This window comes from Ursus americanus, chromosome 18 (assembly GCF_024610735.1).
Source record: "Ursus americanus isolate L20-20 chromosome 18, mUrsAme1.1.p, whole genome shotgun sequence".
Taxonomy (NCBI): Eukaryota; Metazoa; Chordata; class Mammalia; order Carnivora; family Ursidae; genus Ursus; species Ursus americanus.
Window position 1 is genome coordinate 7,647,535 of NC_142144.1, and position 21,849 is coordinate 7,669,383.

At 57.4% G+C, this 21,849-nt stretch overlaps 2 protein-coding genes across 5 annotated transcripts in view; both read left to right on the forward strand.

Annotated features, from left to right (window-relative positions):
* The window catches only part of EEIG1 (estrogen-induced osteoclastogenesis regulator 1), a 34,167-nt gene extending 18,032 nt beyond the window's left edge, over positions 1-16,135 (forward strand). For both annotated transcript variants that reach the window (XM_087869338.1, XM_045771020.2), the window contains 10 exons: positions 3,784-3,904; positions 4,152-4,181; positions 6,156-6,272; positions 8,562-8,608; positions 8,733-8,875; positions 10,888-10,992; positions 11,077-11,269; positions 11,705-11,826; positions 11,933-12,002; positions 13,323-16,135. In XM_087869338.1, coding sequence (XP_087725464.1) covers positions 3,784-3,904; positions 4,152-4,181; positions 6,156-6,272; positions 8,562-8,608; positions 8,733-8,875; positions 10,888-10,992; positions 11,077-11,269; positions 11,705-11,826; positions 11,933-12,002; positions 13,323-13,368 — 994 coding nt within the window. In that variant the 3' untranslated portion in view covers positions 13,369-16,135. The remainder of the gene's footprint in view (positions 1-3,783; positions 3,905-4,151; positions 4,182-6,155; positions 6,273-8,561; positions 8,609-8,732; positions 8,876-10,887; positions 10,993-11,076; positions 11,270-11,704; positions 11,827-11,932; positions 12,003-13,322) is intronic.
* A 1,821-nt stretch (positions 16,136-17,956) lies between these two features.
* On the forward strand, positions 17,957-20,842 carry DPM2 (dolichyl-phosphate mannosyltransferase subunit 2, regulatory). Of its 3 annotated transcripts, XM_045771021.2 has the most exons (5): positions 17,964-18,060; positions 18,355-18,444; positions 19,217-19,319; positions 19,741-19,765; positions 20,155-20,842. In XM_045771021.2, the coding sequence occupies exons 1-5, from the start codon at positions 18,058-18,060 to the stop codon at positions 20,228-20,230; spliced, it is 297 nt and encodes a 98-aa protein (XP_045626977.1). In that variant the 5' UTR covers positions 17,964-18,057; the 3' UTR covers positions 20,231-20,842. The 3 variants fall into 3 exon arrangements, with proteins under 3 accessions (XP_087725465.1, XP_045626977.1, XP_045626978.1); XM_087869339.1 differs by lacking the exon at positions 18,355-18,444 and having other exon boundaries at positions 17,957-18,060; XM_045771022.2 differs by lacking the exon at positions 19,741-19,765 and having other exon boundaries at positions 17,965-18,060.
* Positions 20,843-21,849: the final 1,007 nt, after the last annotated feature.

A 21,849-nucleotide genomic window follows, 5' to 3' on the forward strand; every position in this document is an offset into this window, starting at 1 on the left:
GTGCGTGTGAAATGGTCACTCATTACGGTTTTGATTTGTGGCTAATGACACTGGGCATCTTCTCCTGTGCTTACTGGCCACTTGTGTATCTTCCTGGGAGAAATGTGTGTTCAGATCATTTGCCCGTTTTTAAATTGGGCTTTTACTGGTCGGTTCTTTTTTTTTTTTTTTTTTTAAGATTTTATTTATTTATTTATTTGACAGAGAGAGACAGCCAGCGAGAGAGGGAACACAAGCAGGGGGAGTGGGAGACGAAGAAGCAGGCTCCCATCGGAGAAGCCTGATGTGGGGCTCGATCCCAGAACACAGGGATCACGCCCTGAGCCAAAGGCAGACGCTTAACGACTGAGCCACCCAGGCGCCCCTACTGGTCAATTCTAAGTGCCCTTTATATATTGTTAGCGACAAGTCCCTTGTTAAACATAGGGTCTGCAGATATTTTCCTTCATTCTGTAGGCTGTCTTCTCCCTCTCTTGATGGTGTTCTGTGAGTCATGAAAAAGGTTAATTTTGATAAAGTTCGGTGTTTCTGTTTTTTCTTTTGTCACCTGTTCTTTTGGCATCGTATCTGAGAAACTGTTGCCTAATCCCAGAGCACGAAGAGTTATCCTGTATTTTTTTCTAAGAATTTTGTAGTTTTAGCTCTTACACTTAGGTCTTTGATCCTGTTGAGGTAGTTACTGTATACTGTATGAGAAGTGGGCCCTACTTCATTCTTTGGCATGTGAATATCTCATTGTCCTAGCAACTTTTGTTAAAAAGACCCCCCCCTTTTCAAAAATCAATTGACCATAAATGTGAAGGTTTATTTATGAACTCTTAATTCCATTCCAATGATCTATGTGTCTGTCCTTATGCCAGAACCATACTTCCTTGATTATGGTAGCTTTGTAGAAGTTTTGTAGTCAAAGACATGTGACTCCTTTAATTATGTCCTATTCTACTTTTTCTAGATGCTTTGACTATTCTGGACCCTTAAATTTGCAAGGTTTGGGATCAATGTGTCAAATTTCTGCAAGGAAGCCAGCTGAGACTGGGTTGAATGTTTAGATCATTTTGGGAGTGTTGCCCTACCAGCATTAGACCTTTGGAAACATGACTGTGGGATGTCTTTCCATTTACTTAGATCTTCTTGAATTTCTTTCAGTAATGTTTCCTAGTTTTCCAGAATGTATATTTTGTACTTCTTCGTTAAATGTAATCCCGTTTATTCTTTTTGGTGCTGTTGTGAATGGAATTATTTCCTTCATTTCATTGTGGATGTTCACGAGGACATAGAAATAATTGATTTTTGTATATTGCTCTTCTATCCTGAAACCTTGCCAAACTCTTGTATTCTGATAGTTTTTAGTGGATTCTTTATGATTTTCTACATACAAGATCAGAGTATTGGCCAGGAGAGAGAATTCTAGTTCTCTTCCCTTCTACTACGTTTTCTTGTTTGCTTGACCTAATTTTTCTCCTCCCACCACAGCATAAGTTGGTCACTGCTGTGGTCCCGGTGCACAGAACAGTGACTGGCACATGTTTGAATGAATGGATGGAGCCAGCATGATTGGGTCGGGTGAGCCTCCCAGCCCAGGGCTGCGGCTTCTCCTGTGACACCTGCTTCTGGCAGGGTCCCTGTCCATGTCTGCTGGGGGTCTTCTTCCTCCCCTCATCTCTAGCCCTCACATTTTCTGCTTGTCTCACAGACCCCCCCAGGCTGGCCCTTTGTGGGGCTTGCCGATGCTCCCAGGTGCCCACAAATGAGTGCGTGGCGTTCCTGTTTTACCCATGAGGGTGGAGAGGTCAAGCCCTGGCTGAGTCATTCAGTGATGTGAGGGCTGTGAGCCCAGGTCTGCTTGACTCGAGTCTTGGTGCCCCTTGTCACGGCCCAGGCAGGATGTGGGAGAAGCGTCGTGTGGAGCCAGGAGGGGGCTCCTCAGAGAGGCCCGGCGCAGGGGAGGCGAGGCCAAGGAAACCAAAAGTGTATTTGTTCCTCACTCATGCTGTTTCCTCTGCCTGGAACTGTCTCCCCCACTGGCTACACCCTTCTCTTCATTCCCGTTTGAGCTTGAATGTCACCTCCCTGTGGCCAGTCACCTACTCTGACTCACCCTTTCCCTCCACCCTCTCCTGGTGACACTGAGTCATCACTGGGGTAACTGTCAGTGTTGATCTGTGAATAAAGTCCCTTGCAGAGCTCCGTGCCTGGCTCGAACTTGGCACTCAGAGACATGGGTGCGTGTCTCAGGTACATGGCAGGGCACTGCTGGCCTGGAAACCGTGATGGGTTCTGCCTGCCAGGCATTTCCAGGCTCTGTGGCCCGTGAACCAAGGTGGTGGCTGAATGCTTTGACTGTAGTTGGACAGTCCTGGGTTCAATCCTGCTTTGTCAGTCACTGGGGATGTGATCTGGGGCAGTCTCTTGGAGGCTCAGTGCCCTCCCCTGTGGAAGAGGGTGGCGTAGAGCCTATCGTCTGAGGTTGTGTGAGAACCAAACACGCCCACGTCCAGATGATGCCCCACTCGTGCTGACCCTCTACCCTCAGGCCCCAGTCTGGCAGTTAACCTGTGATCCTGGGGTCCCCGGGGTGTGGAGTGGTCACTTCCTCAGCTGTCCAACGCGGCCGTTCCTGTTAGATGGGATGATGGGGCAGGAGATAACGTCTCTCAAGCTGTCCCTTCCCTTCCGTGACCACCCCTTCCTGAGCACGGGCTCTGCCAGGCGGGCTGTGGGGGGACGGGGAGCTGCGCAGGGCTGTGGAGCTTGTCACTGCCACCCCAGATCCTGCTGAGCAGCTGGGAGAGGCTGGCTGCAAGCTCCCTGAGGCCCCACTCCTTCCCAGGGCACAAAGCATTTCCCTGTTAAGGCGGTGCTGAATTTTTCAGTGTGGTAATCCGCACCCCCCCCCCCGCCCGGTGCAGAAGGAACTTGGACTGAAGACCAGCTCCCCACTTAGTGTCAGGGAAGCTGAGGACCCCAAGTTGGTGTCTCAGGCTGGTGTGGTGAGAGTGAAGCATGTGGCACCGGGAGCCCGCGGCTCGGGTTCAAGTCCCTGTTCTGCCGTGCGCGCGGTGGGCCTCGGGCTGGGGTCTTAGCCCCCAGCTCCTGGTGTCTGTGAATGTGGGATTGGCCTGATGGTAGTAGCTGTCCCAGACAGTTGGCTGGAGGGTTGGCGTGATCGTGGGTCTCTGGCCCTTGAACGGCATCACTGAAGTGCCTGGTGAGTGCTGCCTGGCACGGGGGAAGCGCGATACGAGCCTTAGATGCCATTATTGTTACTATTAACGTTGTTTTTGTTAGTGGTAAAGAAGGGGTCTCTGCAGCCAGACAGCGCTGAGCGGAAGGCCAGCTGTTTCCTATCTGGGTGACACTGGGCAGTTTACCTCGCTTTTCATCTGTAAAATGGGCTCTGGGGCCAGTTCGGGAAGACTGTTGTGAGAGTCGATTGAATGGCCAGGGGTCAGGAAGGTAATGGCAGAGGAAGGACCCCCCCCCCTCCCCTTTAGGCCACAGAACAAGGGGAGGGGGCAGCGTTGGAAGCAGGGGCAAGGAGTAGCCTCCCCCCCCCGCCTGACCTCACCCCTACCTTGTGTTTTTTTCCTTTTTTATTACTTATTTTTTTGTTTTTACAACACTTACACAAGCATGTCCTTTTTATGAAAATACAGTCACTTTGTGATACAAAGTAAAAAGCGAGAGCCCCCTCCTCCTCCTCCTATCCCCTCCCAAAAGGCCGGTCCTGTCCCTGATACCTGTATTGACCCGCATGCTCGTGTTCACCTGTCTGCCCTGCAGGGAGGAGGTGCAGGAGAACTGCGTGCGGTGGCGGAAGAGGTTCACCTTCGTGTGTAAGATGAGCGCCAACCCGGCCACCGGCCTGCTGGACCCCTGCATCTTCCGCGTGTCGGTGCGCAAGGTGAGGCTGGGCTTCAGGGCTGGGGCTGGGGGCTGAGGGCCCAACAGAGGGAGTGTGAGGCCACTGATCCAGCGGCTTTAGCCCCATCCCCGACCTGTCCCCGCCAGAGGGCAAGGAGTGAGTCACTCTGCTCCTTGGCTTGACTTACCCCCAGCAGTCAGATTCGGTGGGACGGGTGGGGAGGGGAGATGCATGAGGTCCCTAGGATTCCCTAGTCACGCTGCTGCTTCTGTTTGTCTCTCTGCAGGAGCTGAAAGGCGGGAAGGCTTATTCCAAGGTGAGTGGGGCTCTGAAGGGATAGTGGGATGGAATAGGCGTGAGAGAAGAACTTCCAGCCCCCTCTCTGCACCAAACAGGAGACACTCAGCTCTGCATGAGATGTGTTCTTTCTTGGAAATATCTTTACTGATAGTCTTTGCACTTAATACAAAGCTACCGTACGCTTGTTGTAACACAAATGGTACAGAAGTTCAGAGTGAGAAGGGCAATTTCCACCCCTTCCTCTGCAGTCTTCCTCCCCAGACCCCATCCTTGGATTCATTAGGGTCTTCCCAGACCTCTTAAGAAAAAGAAAATTACGAAAGGTACACACAGAGCAGCGAGTCAAACCCATGCACATGGGGTTTAGAGGAACGGAAAATGAGCTCCCCGTGTGTGGACTCGGGTGCACACAGACAGTAGGATTTTTACACACACAAAAGGGACTTGTTCTAAACAGATTCTGCAGCGTGGTTTTCACTTGCCAGCACGCCGTGGGCATGTTTTCACAGACTCCTTTTGCTTTCTAACTGTCACAGCCCCCGTGCGTGGCTGGGTGGTGGGCACCCAGCCGGTCTCCTGCTGTGGCCCATCTGTGTTGTTGCCGTCTGCACGGCACCCGTGGGGACCAGCGGGAAAGGTGGCTCTGCAGGGGTTACGTCTGGCTTTGACTAAGCCCCCTCTTCCCTAGACCCCCTTCTTGGTGGGCACTCACAGCCCACCCTCCGTGGCCCCTGGGAGGCTGCCTGGCAGTAGGCGGTGGGCTCAGTCCGTCCGGAGGGGAAATGCCTTTGCCTCACCTCGCCCTGCGTGGAAGGCGTGTCCCTTCCCACTGACTGGAGCTCAGGAAGCTCCGTGTTCTGGGCCGTCCGCTCTGCCCCGGTCCGGGCGCTGGTGGCCCTCTCCAGAAACAGAGGGCTGGGGTGGCTAGAATTGGGCTGTGGAAGGTGCTGCCAGAGTGGAAATTTCTCCTCCCATGAAGTCACATGGGCACGGACGGCTGCGCCCTCCCACCTCCACCCGGCAGGCACTTACCAGGCGCATGGCACGTGTCTGACCTGCAGGCCCTTCCCTCCTGTCCTGTGATCAAATGCCCTTGACAGGCCCTGTTCCCATTCTCCAGGGAAGGAAGCTGGGGCCCAGAGGGGCGGCTAGACTGGACGCTAGTTGGGCCTGGTCTTGGGCTTGACTCTGCTGCCTGGGCTGTGTGGGGCCCTGGGCAAGTCACTTAGTTTTCTTAGTTTTCTTAGAACCTTAGTTTTCTTCCCTGCCAAATGAGGGCCCCTCTGACTTGATGGCAGGGCTGGGATTTGAACCCGTCAAGTCTCTGATTCTGGCTTGTGTGCCCCTAAACTCTGCAGTAGAGACTTGCATGTAGTAGGTGCTCAATAAATGCCACCTGTGGGTTTGGTTGTTCCCCAAGACCCTAATCCTAGCACCCCCCACCTTAACTGAGTTTCCTCCCCCAGGTCTGGAGACCTGGCTTCTTGCAAAGGCTTTCCCAGCTCCTACACCCTGTTCTCGAATGTGCTCCCACTTCCCTCCACATCCCTGGTGCCTCACTCTGCGTCCCAGGAGCAGCCAGGTGTTCCTGCCAGCCCCTCACTCCAACCTCCATGAGGGACTCCTGCCTGCCCCCACCCCCATACCAAGTTCCCACGGGCCTTCCCTCCCCCCTGCCCGCTGGCACGGCGGCTCCCACAGCACAGCCTTGTTTCCCAGGGAACAATGCCTCTGTGTCACAGACAACAATGTCCTTTCATCTCAGGCGCTGCCCCAGTGCACGCTGGGATGTGGCACAAAGGGCACTTTGTACGCCTCAGAGTTGTGAGCTCCAGACCAGCCTCTGTCCTTGGGTGCCATTATGCAACACTCAGTCTGGGCTGTGGGGCGGGCCCAGGGGATCTGCCTGCCCCCACCCCAAGTTAACCCTTGTGCCGCCCGCTGTGCACGCACACCCCGTGCAGCCTCCCACACTCTCTTCTGTCCCCAGCTGGGCTTCGCCGACTTGAACCTGGCTGAATTCGCGGGCTCAGGCTCCACAGTGCGCTGCTGCCTGCTGGAGGGATATGACACGAAGAATACTCGTCAGGACAACTCCATCCTCAAGGTACCAGGGCCCTGCCGCCTCTTCTGCCCCCTCCCACCAAGGGACGGGGGCCAACTTGCTCCTCATCAGAGTCCCCTGGAGGGTTGTTAAAAAATACAGGTTCCCATCCCAGACACTGGGAAGATGTGGTCCCGGGGTCAGGAAACCACCCTCAGAAGCCTGGCTCTGCCACTGGCCTCAGTTTCCCCATCTTTTTTTTTTTTTTTAAGATTTTATTTATTTATGTGACAGAGAGACAGCCAGCGAGAGAGGGAACACAGCAGGGGGAGTGGGAGAGGAAGAAGCAGGCTCCCAGCGGAGGAGCCTGATGTGGGACTCGATCCCGGAACGCCAGGATCACGCCCTGAGCCGAAGGCAGACGCTTTAACGACTGCGCTACCCAGGCGCCCCTCAGTTTCCCCATCTTTAATCCGGGATCGGGGCAGATCCCAGCAGTCTCTTTAAGGGTTTGATGAAATGAGCAACCCTGAGCGCTCGCCACCTCTCATCTCGTGATGCCTGACAACAGCCCCAGGGGGCGTGGTGTCTGTTCTTGTCCCAGTTTTGCATAGGAGGGGTTGAGGCACAGAGGTTAGCTAGATCGTTTGCCTGGGGTCACAGGCAGAGCTGACACTTGACCCCCAGCTGTTCAGCTCCACGGTCCAGCTCCCAGGCGTTGGCCCATGTGACAGGAGGCTGCCGGAGCTCGCCGTGGAGGCTCAGTGAGTATGAGAACCTGCCGTCCCTTGACCCGGGCAGGCTGCTCCTAGAGCCCAGCCGCATGCAGGCTTCCTGCAGCGGGGGCAGCTCCGTCCCTCCAGGCAGCTGGCTGTCAGGCCTCTCCAGACGGAGATATCTGGGCATCCGCTGCTGCCAGCACACCTCTCTTCCTTGTCCCCCACCCTTCCACCTGGCTGAGAAAACAGTCTTGTCCTAACCACACCTCTACGAGCTGACCCAGTGGGAGCGTGTCATGCCTGAAGCAGAGGCAGGCAGCAGGTGGTGGACGGGGGCTCTGCAGCCTCCTGGACCCTCCCCAGAGGGAACCAGAGGCACCCAAAAAGGTCCAGGCTAGTTTGGGTGGGGGCTAGGGCTTTTTGGTCTCGCCCCAGGGGCCCTGTGCACCCTTAGGCAAATCGGGGCATGATGGGGGTGCAGGTGGTCTCAGCTGCAAGGTCAGCTTCCCCACGTCCTGTCTTCAGGGCTGTGGGCCGTCCCTTGCTTGAGTCTCTGAGTGCTGCTTCCCTGTCTACAGCCTGGGGCCGTCACCTCCTTGTGGGCTGCTGTCACAGTCAAATGAAATAATTCATTTAAAAAAAAGCCTCAGGGGGTGCCTGGCTGCTCAGTCGTTGGAACCCGTGACTCTTGATCTCATGGTCATGAACTCAAGCTCCACGTTGGACGGAGAGTTCACTTCCAGAAAGGGGCGGAGGGCGCCTGGGGGGCTCAGTCGGTTAAGCGTCACACTCTTGGTTTCGGCTCAGGTCAGGATCTCAGGGTTGTGGGATCGAGTCCCATGTCAGGCTCCGCGGTGGGAGTGGAGTCTGCCTGAGTTTCTCTCTCCCTCTGCCCCTCCCTTGCTCCTGCACATTCTCTCTCTCTCTCGCTCTTTCTCTCTAAAAAAAAATCTTAAAAAAAAAAAAAGTCTCAGCCCAATGATCTCCATTTCTGTCAGTGGTGGCAGTGGGGTATGGGCACGCATTTCCTGTCCCATCACCCATTTCCTGTCGCTCCATCTCAGCGCAGACTTGGGGACCCAGCCCTGCCTTGAATGGGCCATTGCCAAACTCCCTGCCCAAGTGGATGTTGAATTTCTGACGGCTTCTTGCTTTACTTTACTCAGTAAACTTTCACCATGCCCCCGCCCTCCGTTTAGACTCTGAGAACCCCATTTCCCACCCCTGCCCCCCCGTGTTATACCTGGTGAACCCCCTCCCTACCAGGTGGGCTTTGTGAGCCTCCCTCCTGCCTGCCTGCCGTGTGGAGCTCGTGTGCCCTCGCTCACTCTGAGGCTGGGAGCAGGGCAGTAGCTAACTTTTTCTGCTTGCGTTGTGTGCGGGGCGCTGACCCATGCAAAGCCTCCCATTCCCTGGTCCTCTCCACTACCCTAGGAGGCAGATGTCAGGATTGGTCCTGTCATCTACCCAAGGAAGCAGGGGCTCAGTGCATTTCGATGGCTTCATCAGGTCCAGCAAGGGGCAGAGACGGGATCAGAGTCCAGCCTGTCACGGGAAGCCAGAGCAGAGGGGACACAGGGAGGCACCTGGGCCGCAGGTGGGTGTGGTATGGCTGATTCCTCCCTCTGTGCAGGTCACCATTGGAATGCTCCTGCTCTCCGGAGACCCCTGCTTTAAGACGTGAGTGTGGGCACAGGCTGGGACGGGCTACACCAGGACTCTTCCCCTCCTCCAGGCTCTTGGGCTCCCCTGTCTTTGACCCTGAATGTGGGGCACTGTAGTCACAGCCCTCTATCCTCCCAAGGCCACCGTCCACCGCCAAGTCCATCTCCATTCCGGGTCAGGACTCCTCCCTGCAGCTGACGCGCAAGGGCGGTGGGACCGGCAGCAGTGGCAGTGGCGGTGGCACCCGGCCCCCCAAGGCGAGGCCCACCATCCTCAGCTCAGGTACCATTCCCCGCCTGCCCTCCCTGCTCCTCTCCGTGGCCCAGGGCTCATCTCCATATCCCCAGGTCCCAAGGGGGATGCTTGCTGAGAAGACAGGTGGTGGGATGGTGTTGACACCCGTCCATGCTTCCACTAGGCCAATGTCTGAGCCCTTCCCACGTGCTGGGCGCCGTGCGAGGCTCCAGGATCACAGCAGTGCCCTCACCTTGAGGCTGAGTCTTGCAGGAGAGACAGGAAAGTCCACGTCCCCTACAGGTGTGACAGGAGCAGTGACAGGCACTGGAAGCATCTCTCTGGGAACAACCAGGGCAGCCCTCCCTGAAGAGGTGGCACTGGAGCTGCATCTGAGCTGTGGGGGGCAGTGCTGATGGCAGAGGAATGTGCCGGGAGCCCTCTCTCACCCACTTGCTGCGCTGCCAGGACTGGCCATTTTGCCTGTCCAGTCTCAGCATCCTCCCCGACTAAGGGGGCAGCAGCAGTAACCACAGCCTGGGCTGCTGTGGGGGTGAGCTGAGCGCACCTTGCCTGGCATACAGTATGTGCTCTATGTATTTCCCGGCGCTGGGTTTCTACTAAATTGTCATAATTACTAACGTCATACAAAATGCAAACGTCCGAACCTCCAGAGGAGACAGCAGGAGATTAGGTTGAGGAAGATTAGGCTCCAGCCTCCCCCGCTACCCCGGGTCCAGTGCTGTGCCCGGCGAGGTGGGGCCCCCGTGCTCCGTCCCTGGGGGTGAGCTTGGCGCCGGAGGCAGACTGCCCCTGAGCTGATGAGTGAGCAGGGCGGCACGTGCCACCCTAATTTGCACCATGAGAGCAATTAGATAGGGCGCGGGGCCTCGGGCGGCTCAGCGGATGTTTGCGGAGTGATTCTGCCCCCGGGACGGCTGGGAGCAGTGAGGGCCCTGACCTCAAGGGCCAGCTTTCTTCCACTCCCATTTTTTCTGTAGCTCAGGCAGGTGAGGCCTGGAGCTGAAAGCTGGGGTTCACGTCTGCCTCAGCCTGGTGACTGCTCGCAAAAACAAGGGCTTCCCAACACCATTGCTCTCTCCAGTTTCTGGGGGTAGGGGGTACACCAGGACACCCCAGCATAGATGGTACCTTTTGTGCCGAGTCGAAGAGGTACCTTTCCCAGGCAGGGTGGGGTTTGAGTCCCCACATGCCTCTGTGGCTGGTTTTCTACCCCTCTCCTGCAAGCCCCCATCTGCAGAGCACCTATCTTGAGAACCCTGTGCTTTGGGTGGGGACACAGGCAGGTTGGAGTCCAGCCTGTGGCCTGCTGTGTTCTTCTCTGAGGAGGGGGATGGATGAGATGAGTTCTTCCTATGACCAGAACTGGTGGGCAGGCTCTCGTGGAGCCCAGAGTACATCCGCCTGGGTCCCTTGCGCCTCCTGCTGGCGAGTGCTGGAAAGTTTGTTTACTGTTTACGGGTGACTTGGGACAGGACTGTTGGCCACTCCCCATTCCCCTTATTTGTTCCACTCCAGCCGCACTGACCTAAGCTCATTCAAGCCTCGGGGCCTTTGCTTCTGCTGTTCCTCTGGTTGGAAGGCCCTTTTCCTGATGCCTTCTGTGGCTTGTTCCCTCCCATGCCTCCTGAAGGCCTCCCATTAAGGCCACATCCTCAGAGAAGTCTTCCCTGGTACCGGACTGGGTCAAACCCCCATCCACACTGCTCCCTGCTCTGTACCACTCACCTCAGTTGTGGTTAATTGTGGGTCATTTTTTGTTCAACATTCTCCCTTCCCGCTGGCCTGTGACACCCCATCTGCTATTTACAGCACCTGTGCAGAGGACGTCCTCACAGAAGTTTGTGGAATGAGCAAGTTTGGGCTCCGGGGGTCGACTGTGGTGGGAGCAGGGCCTCAGTTCTTGTCTGTTAAATGGGAAACGCATAGCACACCCTCCTCTGCCCCCCACCTCCCACCCCCACCGCCTCTGTGAGAGAACACGCATGGATGGCCAGGGCTGGCCCCACTGCTAAGCCCGCCCTCTCCCCGCTCTCCAGGGGCGCCGGAGGGGCCCGAACAGAACCTGCCCAGCCCCGAGGAGGTGCTCCACTCTGGCCACTCCCGCAGCTCCAGCTATGCCAGCCAGCACTCCAAGATCTCTGGTGAGTGCCCGCCTGGCCCCATGCCCTTGGCTTTCCGCATTCCTGGCCGGCCCCGCGTAACGAGCCTCCCCGAATGCCCACCAGGCTACAGCACGGAACACTCACGCTCCTCCAGCCTCTCAGACTTGACGCACCGCCGCAACACGTCCACCAGCAGCAGCGCCTCTGGCGGCCTCAGCATGACTGTGGAGGGCCCCGAAGGCAGCGAGCGCGAGCACCGGCCGCCTGAGAAGCCCCCGCGGCCGCCGCGGCCCCATCTGTCTGACCGTTCGCTCCGGTGAGCACCGCTGCCCAATGCTCCTGGAGAACAGACCCTTCCTGGGGCCCCCCTGAACCTCTGCTTCTTTACCGGTACCATGGGGACAGCAGGGTCCCCCCCTCAGAGGGCTGGATGGACATGAAGGGCACAGCCTGGGCCTGGCAGGCACACGCTGTTGTGTGTGGCTTAGTGACCTAGGTCCCCCCTTTTCACACCACACGGCCTCTCAGAGGCTAAGGCTAGGTAACCTCTCGGGACCTCCAGGCCGTCATCCATAAAACCAGGTCACGGCACCTGCCCTGGGGACTGAGGTGAGGGTTAAAGGAGCACGACTGGGACTAGGTTCTCACGCGCGCTCAGAGCCACCTGAGTGCCATAGGTGCTCACCACTGTCGTCCTTGCACCTGTCACTGGCCGGACTGCTGTGACTCTGCTCTGCCCCGCCCCTCCCAGGCGGAAGAAGGACTCCGTGGAGAGCCACCCAACCTGGGTGGATGATACTCGGATCGACGCGGACGACATCGTGGAGAAGATCATGCAAAGCCAGGACTTTACGGACGGCAGCAACACTGAGGGTGAGCTGCCCGAGTGGGGAGGCCTGGGGGACGGGGCTGCCTGCTCCGGGGCCGCCCCGGCTGCCCCTGCCCCACTCAGCCTCCATCCTCCCCTGTGTCCCCACAGACAGCAATCTCCGGCTGTTCGTGAGCCGGGATGGCTCCACCACGCTGAGTGGCATCCAGCTGGCCAACAGGTAGGGTCGCGGTTTGGGGATGGGTCACTAGGGTGGCCATGGGGCACAGTGCTGAGAGCACGGTCTCCATGGACACTGACCTCGCCTTGAATAACAGTTCTTCCCACCACAGTGTCACCTCGGACCACTCACTTCTCTCCCAAACCTCAGTTTCCCTGTCCGTCAAATGGCATGGACCACACCGTCTGCCCTAGAAACCTGGGACAGCAGCCTGGACTTGGTTCTGAGGGTTCCGAGGGTAGCTGGGAAAGCGCCTGGCGCAGGGCTTGCACACGGCGGGGCTTTATCCATCTTTATTTCGGACCCTGCTTTTCCCTTCCTTCTGGATCTGGGAACCCCTAAAAATGATGATGATTCGTATTGTTTATTGCATAAATATTTATTGAGCACCAGCCACACCAAGCACTGAGCTGGGTGCCAGGGATACAGCAGTGAGCAACACAGATTGGTGCCTGCGTGATGTTTACACACGAGGGTGTGGTAGGCCGGACCTGGTGCTTCAGCTCTCCAGTTTGTAGCATGTTTACTGGCTCACTGAAGGAGCCAGCAAATGAGTAGAGGAGCTCCCCCTGTGCAGGGCTGTGCTGAAGCCTTTCCCTCTGTTCCCCTGGGCCGGCCAGGAAAGTGCACATTTAACATCTAAGGTGGGGGGTGGGGGTGGATGGAGACCTTCCCTCTGGTGCTGCTATGCTGACACCTGCTGGCTAAGGCTCGAAATTGCAGCCGCCGTCTCCCTGTGGCTTCCTGGGCTGTCCCCAGGGGAGATAGGCAAGAGGAAAACAGGGCACCTCCTCGGAAGTTTACACACCCCTCCCTAGCCCCCTATGACAGTGAGGAAATGGGTTCAGGGGATGGAACGAACCAGTTTAATCAGGAGCAAGGTCTTAGCAGAGCTGCATGCCAAGCCCTGAATGTCCATGACCCTGTTTGTGGGTCTGGCTTCAGCGGAGAGAAGAGCTCCCCAACCTTCTGTCTTCTTGGTAAGCTTCATCATCCCTCTGTGCCTCAGTTTCTTCATCTGTCAAATGGGGCAGGATGCAGTCTTTCGCTGCCAGGGTTGCCATGAGGGTGGGTGCAGCACACCTCTATGTGCAGCCACTGGTGCTCAGGAAGGGCTCAGGCATGGCTCGCACCAGCTCTGAGATCCCACAGGCTTCAGTACTTGACATCTGTGTTGCCCTGGGCAAGTGACTCTACTTCTCAACTCCTCAGTTTACCCCTCTGTGAAACAGGGCCAACTTGTGACGTCGTTCCCAGGCCTGCCCCAGAAGAGCACCTAGGAGGACAGGCTGACCTGTTTCTTTCCTCCTCTCCCCGCAGGGTCTCCTCTGGGGTCTATGAGCCTGTTGTGATTGAAAGCCATTGAGGAGCGGGTGTCCAGGCTGGAGAAGGGCCCTGCCTCTGCAGACATGCAAGCCCGCATCATTCCACGAGGGACCTTCCCCTTCAGATCGCCATCCGTGCCGCCTCTCATCTGTGCCTCCTCCATGCACTCCAGCCCCACTCCTGCCCCAAAGCATCATTCCATTGTCCTCCCATCCATCCCGGGACCCTCCTGACCCGCCAGGCCCTGAGCACCACTGTGAATATTCTCCTCTGAACCACTAGGGGGCAGGACGTGCAGGTCTGTGAAGCAGGTGGACAAGACAAAGATGGCCAGGCCTGCCTGCTGGAGACCAGTCTGGCCCCTCGGCCAGGACATGAGGCAGCACCTACATGCAGGGATGCTTGTGGCCGAGGGGCCTCTTGCCCTGTGTCCCTGCTCGCTCCAGGAGCATAGGCTCAGCCATGCCCTAGCAGGGCCTTGCTCCACTGCCCCCTCGCCCTTGGGAGGGCCAGTCCACCCCCAGAATCCTGCCACGATGCCCCTCTGACTGCTTAGTGCTTCAGCTGTTCCTTCCCTGTGTCCCAGGGGACCCGCTGGCGGCCTTCTCCTGGGAACCAAGACCTCAGACCCATCCACACTCCAGATCGAGACCCGCTTCCCCAACGAATGTTCTCCTGCTGCCCTGGCAGCCTGCACTTTGCACATGCTTGCCTCCAGCACAGTCCCACTGGCCCTTGTCTGCCTTTCCCTTGAGCCCTTCACAAGGGTTTCTGGGCGCTGCCTGCTGTGCAGTCAGCACCTGCCTCTCGCAGCCCGGCTGGAACGTGGCACTGCCTCTCCCCCAGTTAGCTCCAGCTCAGGCCTGACACCCATGCTGAGAAAGGTCTGAGCATTGATGGTGGCTCTCCTCTGCTCAGGGCTGGATCCTGAGCAGCTGGTTTCCCGTAGGAAGCCAGGGAAGGTGCCTCCCAAACCCTTGGAGGTCGGCATTCGGGCTGGGCTTGGCAAGCAAAGGCCCCTCTCTGTCCCTGCAGAGTCAGCTAGCCCAGGCTGGGGCTGATGCTGGAGAGGCAGGTGGGCTGTGACTGGACTAGCCTGGAGCTGGCTTCCTGGCCAGAAAAGCCTCAGCCCTCCTCTGGAAGCATCCCTCTTTCTGGGCGAGGGAGAGGTGGGGAGCAGTCTGGCCCTGCCCCGGCCCCTCGCTAAAGCCTCTGCTGTCTGCCCACCTCCCCCACCCCCCCCACCCCCACTCCCTGTCTTCCTTACTTGCTTGAAGGTGGGTTCTGGCTGCCCACCAGTCCCTGGACAGACTTCCCTGCCACTCTGAAATTTCACTCATTTTGTGTGAACCCAGCAGGCTGGTGTTTACTTAGTCCTGTACCTTTTTCTTTTTTTTAAATTTCTCCTTTTCTTTTCTTTCCTTTTTTTTTTTTTATTTGAATTTCACAGTTTGGTATTTTCTCCTCCCCCAGGTGAGGGGAGGTGGTTCTGTTCTCTGCCGTACCTGCTGGCTGGGTCCCAGCAGGGCTGGGGATCTGGATGGGGGGCCAGGATACTGGCTCTCCCTGGTAGGGGTGCGGGTGCCGGTGGGGTGTCCTCCCCAGGCTGGGAGGGCTCCCTGCCCTTATGCTCCAGCTGGCAAGAGTTGGAGCCTTTGTCCTGGAACCTCCTGGCCTCGGGAGCAGAGCATTTCTAGGATTCTTTGTTGTGGTTTTAATCCCCTAACTCTTAGAAACCGACTGTGAGGAGCTGCCTGCTGAGACAGGACAGAGCATTTGCTCCGGCTGGAGAAGGCTCTGGTTAGCCCTGCAGGTCCCTTCCTGCCCCGCAGACACCTGGCACTTTAAAAGGGAGCTGGCTGTGCTGTCTCCAGATGAAGCGACCCCCAGAAGATAGGAGAGCACTGTCCTCCGCTCCTGGAGCTGCCTGACCTCAGCCTGGGGGGTGGGGGTGGGGCGCATTCAGGGTGTATTTGGGATCTGGCTCAAAGCTCTGGCCTTCAGGCAGAAAAGAACTAGCTCCGGTGCTGTTGGGGAGTCCCCCAAACCAGGAAACCCAGCCCCACCCAAGGTGAGGTCTGGGCTTGACAGTCACCCCAGAAGGACACAGAGCCTGCCACAGCCTCCCCTGCCAGGCCCCGGGCCGCGGTAATTGGACTGAGAATTTGGCCACATCCAAATTAACACTAGCTGGAGCCAGAGGCCTAGAGCCCCAGCCTCATCCCCACGTGGGAGCCCTTTCTTCGACCTCTGGGTACCCTCAAGCTCAGTGAATTCCCGCCAGGCACACACAGCTCCTGGACTTAGAGTTCTATATAGAGAAAGATAGACTATATTAGAGATATTTTTGGAAAGGAATCAGTCTATGCAATGCCAGTTTGGAATCTTCCTTGAAAGCCAGTTTAACGTTTTTACTAGAAAATTTAAAGAAAATAAAAGTCTACACTATTTTTAGGTTACTTTTTTTTTCTGGTCACCCCAAACTGACCACACGGTGTGATCTGCCGGGATGGAGGTCTGCTGTGTTCTCCTCTCTCTTGAGCTGGGAAATGGGTGGGGGTGGGTTTTGTTTTGGTTTTTGGGGGGTTGGTTTTTTGGGGGTTTTTTTTTTTTTTTGGTCTTAAAAAAAAAAATTCCCCTCCTTTCTAACAGAATGTTGCTGCCACCACCATCCCTTATTCAGAGGGCTGTGTTTGTATCTGTGTCCCGGCTTCTGTTGTAGAAAATCACATTGTAAGGGGAAATCAACCTAGTGTCAGTGTCTTGGTTTGGGGGAAAAAATTAAATGTTGCAGTTCTTGTTTGTTATGGCATGTTGGGTTTTGTTTGTCTTTCCGCGTGGTCAGCATTGGAAGAAAGCCAGATGTGTAGGTTGATATCGGCGAATGGGGAAGGATGTAGGTGGCCAGGGTCCTCCCTGTCCTGGCTGCTGTCACATCATTACGACCTTTATTACTCCAGTGTCCCGGGGAGGGAACTGAGGCCCAGGAGGGCAATTTCTTGCCACTCTCGCACCCAGTTAAGTAGGAGCTCTGGTCTCAGTGCAAGTTCTAACCACCGCACCTTCCCAGCAGTCAGCCTGAGACAGATCACTGTCTGGGCCTCAGTTTCCTCAGCTGTAAATGGGTCTGTGGTTGAAAGACGAGAGGCTGTACAGTCTGACACAAGAGGTGCTGAGTGAGTTCCCAACTTCTGTCAAGTCCCAGACCACCACTGTCTGCAGGCCTAAGCCCTTCATTTCCTGCCCCCCAACACTCTCAAGTTACAGGGGATCCAGCAACTTAGCCAAGCTCTTTGAGAAAGGCAAGTCAGCCTGGCCTTTAATTAGCTCAGAAGTAATAGGAGCCCTCAGTGGCTGTGGACCGGCCAGAAGGGACCAGACCACCAGGCGTCCTCCCTGCTGCAGCTTGGCATTGTCTGCGCCCCTTCTTAGGGCTGACACCCACTCATGGCCCCTTTAAACCCTGGAGGCTGATTTTGAGTCTTCCCCTCTTCTGCACGACACACCTGGGGAGGGGATGTTGGCCCCTGGCTGAGCCCAAAGTCCTGAGATGGAGAGAAAAGGCATTAGGCTGTAGGCCAAGAAGAGTTGTTCCTATCAGCTTTGAAGAGTGCAGTCCCCGCAGAGACGGGCTCAGGTGACCCAAGGAGACCTGCTGCCAGCAGGAGCAAACCATGCCTGGTTCAGAGGCATCTCAGCAAGTGTGTCCACCCCTCCACCACTCGCCATTCTGGGCACTAGGGATACAGCCAAGACCACAGACCCTATCCCCACGGAGCTCACAGGCCAGATCAGCAAGGAAATGCGCCAACTAAAACAATGACAAGCGTTACCGTGGGGCACACTGGGGGCTGTGGAGCCCGGAGGAGGGAGCCCCTGCCCGGCTGTGGATTGTGGCATCCCAGTGAGACCTGATGGGTGAGGAGCAGCCAGCCCGGCAAGCTGTGGGAAGACAGTGTTCCAGACTGGGGAGGGACCTGCACGAGGGGGCCGGTCGGCCGATCCGTCTGTGCTGCTGCCTGGGCTGCAGCGACACCCAGAGCCCAAAAGGCAGATGGTGAGGAAAGGGAGGGTCACCCTGACCTCATCCCTGCAGGGAAGAGAGGACACCTAGGAAGGGTCGCCTAGGAAGCCCGGCGATAGTAAGGGGGCGCTCCCCCCACAGCCAGTGGGAAATCCGCGCATCCCTGGGGACCTGGGCCACCCCCTCCTTCTCCCACTCCAGGTGGGGCAACACTCTGCACCCCTCTCGACAGACAAGTTGGGGCCTCGGTACTAGGAAGTAGGGCCCCCAGGTTCCGTTCTCCGCTTCACCACTGACTCGAATTGTGATCTGCAAGTCTTCGCCCCTCTCTGAGCGTCATTTTCCCCATAGGAAACCTGGGACCTCTGACCTCCCACGGCATCCCGCTCTGGCTTTGGGATCCTGGGATATTTTAGAGATGGACTTTTGCTTCTGGGGCGAGTTCGGCAAGACTGACGGCAAGTCTGGGTCCCCCATTGGATTCCATTCCCTAAGGAGAGTTGGGGAACAGAGTGACCCACAATACCCTTGGAAACTACATTTCCCGGCATGCAAAGAGGGAGGTGGCGCCCTCCTGTCTAGGGACACGTAGCCCGGGCCCGCCTGAAGACTACGACTCCCGGCGTGCCCTGCGGCCCAGGGCCTGAAGGGCCCGGATCCGGATCTAGAGGTGGCTTGCGGCTCGGGTGAGGGAGCGCGGGGGAGATGGTGAGCTCCGGGCCGAGTGCTGGGGGCGGGGTGGGGGGCGTCTGGGGGTGGGGTCTGCCCGAGAGCCGGGGCTTAGGCACTTGCAGCCCGGATTGCTGTCCCGCGGGCCCACTGTACGAATGAGAGCGCCGCGGCCCGGCACTCTCCGAGCCTAGAAAGTGATACCTGGTCAGGCCCGTGTGCGTCTGTTGAGTGAATGGGAAGCTAAGAGCGGAATCAGGCCGCGACGCCACCCGGCCAGTAGTGCACCTGAATGGGGAGTTCCTTCGTCAGTTGAGCCCTCCTTTCCTCCAGGCCACGGGGACAGACCAGGTGGTGGGACTCGGCCTCGTCGCCGTTAGCCTGGTCATCTTCACCTACTACACCGCCTGGGTGATTCTCTTGGTATGTGTGCTTCCCCCGCCCTCGGCTCACCTTCACCCCTGGGTCCTGAAGCTGACCCCTAGCAGCATTTAAGCAGCTGCTAGGTACCAGGCACCGTGCTAGGTGCTTTTCCTGCCTATCTCCTGAAATCTCCAGAACAGCACTATGAGGACGATGCCAGAGGTGTCCCAGTTTATAGATGAGGACGCTAAAGCTCAGGAAGAAGGGTCGGGCTCTTAAGGCTACACTGTAAAGCCCGTTACTGATTCGCCTTTGATTGGAGTTCTAGTCCTTCTAGGTTATCCTGCTGGCTCACGGGCATGATGAGTGCCCGTAGATTTTGTAAGGGCTTTTAGGATTTTTTTTTTTCTCTTGGGAAGATTTGGGGGTTACTGCTTAAGAAGTGCAGCGTGTTTGGAGGGCACAAACTTGCAGAACTTTGGAGGAAACTGTTAGTAAAGAAGACCTTGGAGCCCACTTGAGGATTCCGCCTGTACCTTTGCCCCTGTAGGGCTCTGAGTGCCTTAGGGCAAGTCCCACGTCTTTTGTTCATCCCCGGGTCCCCAGCACCGCCTTAGGGCAGGCATCACGCAAGTGTGCAGTGAACAACTATTCAGTAAGGGAATGAAGGAAACAAACCTGAACACCCCAGATACCATCATCTTAGACAAAGCATGTGCTGTCCCAGTGCTTTGACTGGAGTTAGCCCCTGAGATGGAGGAAGGGCGGTGTTTGGCCTTGAGGGGCTGGGCAAGGCAAGGAGCACTCACCAGAGCTCTGTCCTCGATACCAGCCGTTCATCGACAGCCAGCATGTCATCCACAAGTACTTCTTGCCCCGAGCGTATGCTGTCGCCATCCCCCTGGCCGCTGGCCTCCTGCTGCTCCTGTTTGTGGGTAAGTCATCACTCCCTCCACGCTGAGCAGCGTGTCTGGGAATGCCTTCAACCCTCTCCCATCCGTGAACATGCTTCCACACTTTACCACTTGCTGTACACCTGCTTGAGGCCCCTGGCCCCCAACTTACCCCGTCCCCCGGGGTTTTCCTGTTCATCCTTCCAGGCTGCCAGTCTGTAGCCCTTCTGGTCTTCCCCATGCCTCAGGCTCGTTGGTCCTAAATGGGATGGCCCTGATGGAGTGTCTCCCTTTTTCCTGCTCCTTCTGCCACCACCATCAACACTCTGCTCACACCTGGGTCACTTTTCACCTCCTCGTCACCCACTGGCTCGTGATCCTGCCCCTCTCCTTCTCCCAGTGTTCATGTGCGGGCTTCCTTGGGGCGGGGACTGTATCTTCATCATTATTATTGTGTCCTCAGCTCCTGGCACAGGCTGTGGCACCGAGTTGGTACCCAGGACAGTGGTTTGGATGAGTCACCTGGATGGCTGGGGTGGTGGGGTGGGTGGTGGATGTGAGTAGGCGGGTGGGTGGGTGGGTGGGCAGGTGGTCGACTGGGTGGGTCGGTGGATAACTGAGTGGGTCTTGTGCCCTGTGGAATCTACAACACTAAGCGTGGCCATTTGCCTGTGCAGGCACTCTGCTGGTGTTTGTGGAACACGCAGGGGCGCATGTGTGGCTTGCTGAATGACCAGGGAGCTGACGCTGGCCTGCAGGGTAGTTGGGCAGGTGCTTGGCCCCGTGCGTGGGTCGCTCCACCACGCTGTGCACTGCTTTGGCCTCCCAGCAGCCCAAGCCCAGCTCTTACTTGGCCTTTCTGGTCTGTGTATTCCAGGAGTGTTCATCACCTACGTGATGCTGAAGAACCAGAAGGTGACCAAAAAGGCTCAGTGAAGGCCCAGCGGGGCTGAGGCTGCCAGACCTTCCTCTGCCTTCCCTCCGAAGGTGGGGGTGCATAGGACCCATCCAGGCCCTGCAGCCCCCTCCAGCCCGGCCGCCCTGCAGACATCCCCGTGGGTTGGAGCTGTGCAGGACCTACCACACAGGCCTGCTCGTTCCTTGCTCAACCTTCCAGAAGCCAGGAGGGAGGATTACCCGGAAGCTTCCCCCCCACCCCTTTGTGACTCAGGACCTGAAAGATGCTGGTCGTCCCCACCTCACCTTCAGACTCCCTGTCACCTTTTCCCCTGGGTTCTCTCCTCTTGTTGCAGTTTCCCTCCTGTCACCTGCTGATGTCAGCCTTGGTAGGTTCTGAGGCATCATGCGACCTTTCCCCCCATGTCCTGCTCCTCCTCGGAGGCAGCTTTCCCAGGTCTGACATAGCCCCAGGCCCCACAAGGACTTCTGGACCTAGGAAGCCTAAGGGGAGGACTGACAGGCCCTGGGGTTACCACCAGGCCTCAGGGCACATTAGGGTGGCCACAGTGGGCCCTCAGACCAACTGCTTCTCATAGAGGCCCAGCCCCCCAGCGCTAGCGTTGGCCTGTTGGGGAGAGTGGAACAATAAACGCACTTGATGTGTTTGTCCCTGTGCCGTCCCTGACCGGGCGAGCCGGGCTGCTCGGGGGCTGGAGAGGGGCTGGCCTCAGCTCAGGAGACTCCGGTTCGGGCAGGGAGGGTGCCTCAGGTGCCTCCCAGATTGTCCCCGTGCTGGAGCCAGGATGAAGTGGGGACTGAAACAGACATGGCTCCAGCCTGGTGCAGCTCACGGACGGGGAGTTGGCCAAGGCACAGCCACGCGCCACACGCCACGGCAGCCTGTCCTCTGCCTCCCCTGCGCCAGCCCAGCTAGTGTGCACTAGTATTTTAGGGAGCCTCAGGCCAGTCCCCCAAAAGCCCAAGTCCATCGCCCATCTCTTGTACCCAGCAGCCCAACCTAGCACGGCTCTGAGCAGTGAGAGCTAGGGGAGCCAGAGCCGGGCTCTGGTCAGGCTGACCGATCTGGCCCCGGCCCCGGTCTGTGTCCCCAGCAATCCCACCACACCCTCCACCCCTCGCAGCTGGGTCTCCCGTCTGCAGTACCTAGTTCAAGCCTCTGTCACACCTTGGGTGATGTTCACTGCAGTCAGCAGAGACGTCTCCCTCATCCGAGAACAGAGGCCAACTGCAGGCACACCTGCCCTGCCCTCACCTGTCCCATCCTGTCCCCCTCCTAAAGCAGGAATATCCTGTCTCTGACGGTCCCTCCTGTCATGGGACAGCCTCTCCCTCTCCTGGTGTTTCATGAGCATGCCTCAAGCCCCCACTTAAAAGACCCTCCATCAAGCCGGTAATTCCCTCCAGGTCTCTCCCCCTGTCCCATAAATGGCCAAATTCCCAAAAGGGTGTCCACACCCACTGCCTGCCGTTCCTGACCTTCACTGTGCTCGGCATCACTCCCGGAGGGCTGTACCCACTCAGACCACCGGCGACCCCACGTTGTTCTGTGACATGCCCCGGAAGCACCTCGGATGCTCTCGGTGTCCATGAGGATTCTCATACCTTGGGTCTCCCACGCTTCACTTCCGCCATGAGACGGTGGACTCCTCGG